This window comes from Physella acuta, unplaced genomic scaffold (assembly GCF_028476545.2).
Source record: "Physella acuta isolate Inbredline_101_S28 unplaced genomic scaffold, ASM2847654v3 ptg000798l, whole genome shotgun sequence".
NCBI lineage: Eukaryota > Metazoa > Mollusca > Gastropoda > Physidae > Physella > Physella acuta.
The window spans coordinates 142,501-151,386 of record NW_026732316.1 but is presented as its reverse complement, the minus strand read 5'-3'; the positions used below and the strand labels follow the sequence as shown (position 1 = coordinate 151,386).

The window sequence follows — 8,886 nt, the reverse complement described above, 5'->3', positions numbered from 1 at the left end:
GAATGTAGTTAATTTCAAATAATAGTTTAATGACTAACTGATTGCCTTATTAGATTTAAAAGAAAATGAATACTATTGCATTTTATTCGGATTACGATTGTATCTGGAAAATTTAAACTCTTTAATAAGAAGTGGGTCAAAATCAGGTTACAAATATATCCATGTCACAAACTGAATTTGAGAACTACATTAAAAGCTTATTAAAAACTTATTTAGATATATGTAATGTTATAATTTATAGTAATATGGATTTGTATTTTTATGTTTACAATAATATAGGCTGTGATAACGTTATAAGCGTGTCGCCAACTAGTATACAATCTCCAAATTATCCGAACCTCTACTGGCAAAATGCTGCGTGTTCTTGGTCTATACAAGCAAACACGGTTTCTACTGTAGCGATTAGGTGAGTTTGATCCAGACTCTTTAAAAACATGCTGCAGTTTTCAAAAAGTCATACTAGAGAGTACAAATGCGACGGTGTTTGTTATAAACATTTTAAATATTACTTCTTTGAAGTAGTTAAAACCTAATCAGTATTGTTTTGCAGTTTTTCAGCCTTTGCAACAGAGGATCGGTACGACTACGTTTACCTGTATGATGGTCCTAACGCCAATTCTCAACTGCTTGCTAAGTTTAGTGGAACTAGGTCATTCAGTGAACCCATACGGTCAACAGGAAGTAGCATGTTTATTAGATTTACTTCGGATTCATCCGTTCAAATGAGTGGTTTTAGTGCCATCTACACTCAAAGCAGTTAGTAGAATATAATATACACTCAGTTTTTAATATGAATGTTTTTTTTTGCACACAAGAAAAACGAAAAAAAAAATCACATTTTTACTAGCCGTGAATAATACTATATAGTTAGCAATATAGATTTTTTGCCCTTATAAGTTTACTAATAAGGCAATTGAATAATAATGTCCATTAAAATTTCAGACTACCCACAAGGTTGTAGTAACATTATAGCCCCTCAAGAGCTCATTCAGACAACCATTGGCACAAGCATGACAAGAGGAAACCCGTCGACAGTCAAGCAGATCTTCTGCTACTGGTCAATTAGCACATCAAGTGGCAACATTTTATCTATAAAGTAAATATTAAAATGTTTCATTATTGTGTAGCTTAAACGTAATAATGTGTTCAACCACAATTGACGTCATACAACAAGAATTTGAAGGGAGTGATGGTTAGCTTGGAGAGGACGATGATGTACAAACTTGCTTGAATATTTGTGAGAACAATTTGTAAACTAAAGCCTAGCTATATGTTAGTAATTTTAATGACTTTTTGTACATTGTAAATTGACATACTAGATGTACTTATCTGCACCTGGATACGCTAAAACTTTAGTTTAATTAATGACTAGGCGGTACCCATATTATTTCCTGAATTGTTGATAAAGAGAATTAACTTAATATTTCAGATAGATTGCTTTTCAAAACAAATGTTTGTTGTATGGGTACAAATACGCTTGCCTCCATATTTGAGATATAAATTAGGAAACACAATAAAAACTTATATATATATATATATATATATATATATATATATATATACATATTAAGAATTTTACTTTCTCGAACACAGAGCATATAATAAGTAATCAAATGCGATTTTTACAGATTTTACCGTTTTTAACCTCAGTACTTCATCGTATACGGAATATAATCGAGCTACAAATCTATCGAGATTTTTATAAATCTCGATGTTTCACACCTTGCAGAGTCGGAAATTTTGTGTTTGCAATCTTGTCAGTCTATGTCTGTGTGTGTATGCTAATATTCGGAAGTGGTACTTATCTTTGGTTTCTAAACTACTAAGAATTTGTGAACCGTGAAAGTTCGGTAAACGAAATTCTATACATTGCTAAAAGTTCTCATTCACTGGCTTCTGTTATATTTTGATTGATTTCCGGTGAGCTGAAATAGTAGCTTAAGCTATTTCCAATCCCTAAAAAAATCCCTAAAAACATTAACAATTTATTTCACTAGATTCCTCTGTTTATCGTCCGTCATGGTCGAACACTATAGCAAGCAAACATTAAACTATGTCCACCGGACTGATTTCTTTCAAACATTTCACGTCGGTCAATACTAGACAACAAAGTATTGTTGCATTAAATGTGATTTACTTAGATGTTCAATTTGTTTAAAAAAAATAAATCATAGTTTCCATGATAAGTATTAATTTTCTGCTAATGTATACATACACTGTTTGCGCTCATTTTAAGCGCATTTTTTTTTCTTCGCAGTACTTCTCTAATTAGTTAAATTTTAATGTAAAAATATAATTAAAAACTTTTATAAAATGTATTTTTTTCTAAATATTTTCATAATGGTAAAATAAAAAAAAATACCAAAATGTTAAATTTTGTAACAAAAATCGATAATGATTTTTAAAAATTTTCTTTTTTACCTCATTTTTATACAGTTTCGTTTCGATATCAACTGACGTCTCCTGCAAATCATTTGTTGCCGTTTATCAAAGAACACAAACTGGAGACACTTTGTTTGGAAAATACTGTGGCACTCAAAATCCAGGAGTGATACGCATTCTCGGACCAAATGCTTACATAGTTTATCAATCAGAAGAAGATATACCAAGAAATGGCTTCCTTGCAAGAGTAAACTGTAATAATAATTATTATAATAATTATAATAATAGTAATAACTTCATATAGATATTGATCTTATTACATATATATATATATATATATATATATATATATATATATATATATATATATATATATATATATATATATAATCAACTCCCCAAAGTATGATTGCTATCGGATTAACGGTGTAAAGCCGTAATCGCCTTTTATTTTTATATACCGTATATAGAAGAAAAAAAATCTCGCCCTACCGGGAGGTTTTTGCAGATCCCTTCCAAGGAATATTCTCAACAACTTCCCAATGTTTAACTGTGATGTGATGAGAGGTGTAGTAATGCTTAAAAGACAGACACACACACAGACATACATTGCTTATATATATATATATATATATATATATATATATATATATATATATATATATATATAATAGGCTCGGTCGGTGGTCGGTAGTCTGTCAATGCATGTTTACTTATGTCTTTTGTTTTTATGTATTCTTATTTATTGATTTTTATATTATCCACCTGAAAAGGTTTTGATTTTGTCAAATGTATTCAAGATTAAGAATTGAAAACTGTCTACATACACGATCAACATTTCTTACAGATTGTCGTCCTTTTTACTACGGCTCTGAATTATGCACTAATCCGTGCACCTGTGTACAGGCGAATTCCTTATCCTGTAACAGCCTTACTGGAGCGTGCACCTGCAAATCTGGCTGGACATCTGTGGACTGTTCTATTGATATTAATGAATGTCTTCAAACTCCTTGTTCTCTAACTCAAAAATGTATCAATACTCCAGGAAGTTACTCCTGTCAAGCGGGTACAATAAAACCGTCTTAAATAATTAATTAGCTTTTTGTAATGCGGGCTTAAAATGGCTCCAAATAGAGTTAGAATAATAATTACTTTTTTAGGAAATTAACCGATTTATCAATATTTCAATTGTTTTAAGGATATTTTATGAAATAAGTGGGGATATTAAAATATTCACATTTGTGGCTTATTAAAATTGAGGCATACAATTAGGCCAGGGGCGGAACTACAGTGCCGCCAGACCCCGCAATGCGGGGGGGGGGGGGGCCACGCCATTTAGAGGCCCACAGCCGACCATAATAATTATTTTATAGTTAAAAAAAAATCTTGTATTTTTGACTTGATGGTTGTTTTGTAAAAAAGATTACCATAGCTGCGGTTGGTTTATCTTTATTATATAGACACCACCCAACGCTCTTGTATATTTTCCCCTTTGTTTTTAAACCACTGTGAAAGCCGAGTCCTCTTTCCCCCAAAATAAAACTTATCTAAGATAAGCAAACGTTCAAACCACCTCCGTGAATTATTTCCCTTTTTTAAATAATCAAATTAGGGTGCTCATAAGCTCATTTTAATAGATTTGTACTAAACAAATTAAAAAGCGATTACTTCTCTTAATTCTTTTTTTTTATAAAGTACTTACTAAACAATGACATTGTATAAAAAGGAAATGTATTTAAAATTAATAATATAAATACAAAAAAACATAAAAAAAACATAACATGAGACACCATTACTTATATACAAAGCTTTCATGATTTATATTCTTTTGACCAACTGCAGGTTAAGGTGACTTATAGAAGAGATAAAAATAAAGCGGATTTTCACAAAACGCACTTATACATTTACACACGTCACGTGACAGGATGTTTTAATTTGTTATAATTGAAAAAAAACAATTTTTTATTAAAAACCCGAACAGGCCAATATATATATATATATATATATATATATATATATATATATATATATATATATATATATATATACATATATATATATATATATATATATATATATATATATATATATATATATATATATATATATATATATATATATATATATTTATTTATTTATATATATATATATATATATATAAATATATGGGGGGGGGGGGGGCTAAAAAATAATTTTTTGCGGGGTGGCCCTTTTTTTCTTGTTCCGCCACTGAATTAGGCTAGCTTATATATATATATATATATATATATATATATATATATATATATATATATATATATATATATATATATATATATATATATATATATATATATAGGCATACATAATATACAATTATATAATTTTTGCAAGATTGTAACAAAGACCTGAACGGACCTTTCGAACAGATAAATACTGTTCAGTATCCGACCTATAGACTTGATTCTGCTGAATGCAACTGGGCTATTAATGGCAGGGCTAATGAAGTTGTTACCTTGAGGTATGTAAATGGTTTTATTTTACTATCTGTTTCCTTGCTGTATGATTTTTACTGTCTAAAGCGTAAAAAAATGGCACATGAAGAATAATTAATAGTTTAAAATTATGTTTCAAATTAATATTTTAGTACTAATATTTTCTTTTATCTCCCTATTATGGCTCTTCTCTCTCAAATATTACCTACGCTATGCTTGAAGTGTTTTATTTCTTTTTGACATGCTAAATTATCATTAAATACGTATAATAAACATCTTTCTACTTGTTCTTGAAGATAAGTTACTATGTCGATAATCAACTCATACGGAAAACTGGATTTTTGTTTTTAGAATCAGAGAAGGAGATTTCTTTCTGGTTGAATCCGCGTATTGCAACAGTGGAGATTCACTTGACATTTTCAACGGAGAGGTTTCCGCGGCCAATCAAATTGGAAAATATTGTGGCAAAAGAATTCCTGGCCTTATCAGATCAACAAAGTCCAAGATGAGTTTACAACTCAGGACTTCATATTATGGTATCCGGCAGGGATTCACTGGGTTTTATTATACTCACGGTATGAATAAATTATGTAAATATTATGAATTCAGGCTAATGCTACCTGAAAAAATAAAAAAAAATCTCTCCTTTCAGCCACATATCTCCCTTTTATATATATATATATATATATATATATATATATATATATATATATATATATATATATATATATATATATATATATAGTTTAATGTAGTAATATTTTATATTGTTAAAATAGGTTTAAAATGCAATTTTAATTGCTTTCTGGGTTGCTTTTTTTTAATTTACAGTGTGTAATGCTTTCACATATGGCACTACATGTGATAGAAGATGTACTTGTCAACCCAGCACCACCAAATTTTGTGACAACCTCAGTGGTGTTTGTGTGTGTAACCCTGGATGGACAGGAACAAACTGCGACGAAGACGTTGACGAATGCCGAGCTAATAAATGTTTGGAGAACCAAGTCTGTGCAAATACTCCAGGCAGTTTTCAATGTTCTTGCCGCCTTGGTTTTATAGTAAATTCAGCAGGGACTTGTGAAGGTAGGTAACAAGCTAAATACATGTGTTTTATTTGCAGGAGTTAGTTGTCAATATAAAAATAAATTAACACTCCGCCCGACAATACACTACTTTTTCTTTCAACACATCTAATTGAAACACATTGCAGTATTATTTGCAGCTTTATTATGTAAAATTTAAAAAATATAATTTAAACAATCATAGAGTTTGCAGTTAAAACAAATAATAATACAACACTTTCCCAATCTCCATGTTTATATTGTTGTAATAAACGTAAAGTATTTATGTTTATTTAGGGAATACTGAAAATTGCGTTCTTTCGTCTGGAAAAAAATGCTCACATTATTGCACGAAGGGGAATAACATACAATGTGTTTGTCCAGATGGAATGGAGATTACTGGAAAATACTCGGAACAATGTGCTAGTGAGTTGACCTAATAAAACTACTTGTGCTGCTTAATATGGATAGATTATTATATATTTTCCCTTCTATTTTTGAATCGGTTCCTAATACACAAGGTATTCAGTTTTCAACATTGCATTGTGAAAAAAAAATTCTTGCTCTGGTTGTTTTTGAAGATTTTTATCAGCTAGAATAATAGTTCCACAGCTTATAATACTTCTACAAAAATATTTCTATTTTCAATTTAATTTATTTTTTCTGTAAGATGCATTCTAGGTATTTTGATTGAAACCATCAACAACTTTAATATGTAACGTATTACAAATATGTAATTAAGAGTTTAAAGTGAAATGGCTAAACATTTCCTAGCCATTAGGCACACTTATAATTATATTTTAATATTTTCAAGAAACATTCTTTTACTTTTGCTTGATTATTAAAGTTTCAAATGTATATTAACAGTAACCAATCTCGAATATGTATTTTGTTTTGTAAACTCTAACACGAATAAATATATAGATGATGTGTAGTATAAATTTTGACTAAAAGTATTTTAATTAGATGCATTAAATTAAGAAATAATTGAAAATCAAAATATTCCTTATATAAACTCGAAGCTGATTGACGGTTTTAAAACATTGCATATTTTTTAATCAAAATGTTAATTCTTAAAAATGATTAAGTTAAGCTTTTCGTTAAAAAAGTCATGTCTTTTCAAATTCAAGAATTGTTTGTATATCATAAGATTTAACAAATATAATGATTTATAAGCAATTATCGTTTATTAAAATGTATTTCCAGTTTCATTATATCCTTATGGTGCAACATATGGAGATGTCTCAAAAACTAATAACGTTATAGACAAAACGTCTGTGGAAGTAAAGTTCAGTACTGAGGTTCCATTTGGTGACATTACAGTGAGCACAGCATATGTAAGTCAACAATTTAGTAGGAAAAACGATGTACAAAAAAGCACAGCTGTTAAATGTTAGATATAGAAGAAAAAATTGAGTAATAGTGTATGTTTCTCTCAGTAGAAAAGTGGGATATTTTAATGCAGGCAATTTTTTTTTATCTTAATAAAATAATGCAATTATATCTATATATATATATATATATATATATATATATATATATATATATATATATATATATATATATATATATATGTATTTCAAAAGATACAAATTTAGCTTTTATGACTAACAAAAATGTACATATTTAAAAAAAAATCCTTAAGTAAATTGTTGTCGTTTTACTGATTAAACATAATTTTACAACTTACGTTTCTAAATTAGAAGAGACGCTATTTATTCAAAGTGTTGTATATTATTACGTGTTCTTAGATTCATGGATCTGGAGCAATAACTCTTGATGAACGAACTATTAGCGCGTCCCCAATTCACGATCCTTCGAAGTTGATCGTTGAAGCATTTTGGGCAAACATGAATCCTCTGCAAGGGGTGGTTCATTACCACTTGTATGAGAAGTGCGAGCCGTCGGTATTTTCAGAAAGCGACCAAACCCTGTCACCTGCTAAACAAAACGTTATGAACAGAGCCAGCAAAGATGTGATTACAATGAAATCCTGGGCAGATTTTGATGTTAACACTGTTCTGGTAGTTACCTGGGAAAACCAAGTTTCAGTAAATGATCAGGTACAGTATAAAATAAAGATGTAAACAGTTTTCAATTATACAAACGATGCCTTCATATAAAATTATGCAAGTTATAATGAATTATTGCAATGCAAAATATATTATTAGTTTTATCGAATTAATTTATCAGATTTTTTTTAAACTATGAAAATCGTTACACAATTGTATATTCTAATCTCAAAATTTACGAAACAGACAAACACTCCAAATACATTTCAAGCTATATTTATAAGTGGAAACCGGAAAGAATCAAGCAGTGACCAAGACTTTTCAGGTAAGTCGACAATGTTTGTAGGTTGTGTTGTCCGATATCAAAAGCTTAATTAAGGCAGATGAATCGAGATGGCCAGTGAACTATTTAAGATATGATAATCAACTCTCTCATGGAAATCACTACTGAGTAGCCTTTACCTATTTCCACAAGCATTGTGGGGAAAAAAATGCTAAGATTTTCTTTTTGCGCGTGTAGTGTGCGTGTACACTGTTAAATAGTATAATTTAAGTTTGTTCAATATTAAATATTAATATTAAATTGCTGGGCTTTTTCTGTAATTGTCTCTTGTAATTCAAATTTTGTTTAAAAATTTTAAAATGTGTACATTAATATCTCTAATAGGCTTGATTGAAAAGCAGGTAAATCGTTATTCTAAATGGTTGTTGCCAGAAAGCATATGTTTCAACCAAAATTGAAAATATTTTATAACTTTTGAGAAATAAGTACAAAATGACAAAGGATGTTATATTATTTAATATAAATAAACTGCTAGGCTATACCGCATTGACCACTATTGTGTATTTTATAAAAGAACAAAATTATTGAGATTTTCTTTGTTTAACTTCCCTGGCCACTTCAGTTGACTTCAAGGACGTACAGAGGACTGTTTTTTTGTAAATATTTATAAT

General features: G+C 29.3%; 1 protein-coding gene and 1 long non-coding RNA gene across 2 annotated transcripts in view; both read left to right on the top strand.

The window, feature by feature from the left end:
* The first annotated feature begins 1,027 nt into the window (after positions 1-1,027).
* LOC131951100 (uncharacterized) lies at positions 1,028-3,509 on the top strand. The gene is made up of 3 exons (XR_009388386.1): positions 1,028-1,096; positions 2,437-2,636; positions 3,230-3,509. It is a non-coding gene; the product is annotated as an uncharacterized LOC131951100 (long non-coding RNA).
* A 4,261-nt stretch (positions 3,510-7,770) lies between these two features.
* LOC131951107 (mucin-like protein) overlaps positions 7,771-8,886 on the top strand; it is a 13,072-nt gene continuing 11,956 nt past the window's right edge. Inside the window, exons 1-2 of the mRNA XM_059313394.1 lie at positions 7,771-7,983; positions 8,179-8,257. Coding sequence (XP_059169377.1) covers positions 7,771-7,983; positions 8,179-8,257 — 292 coding nt within the window. The remainder of the gene's footprint in view (positions 7,984-8,178; positions 8,258-8,886) is intronic.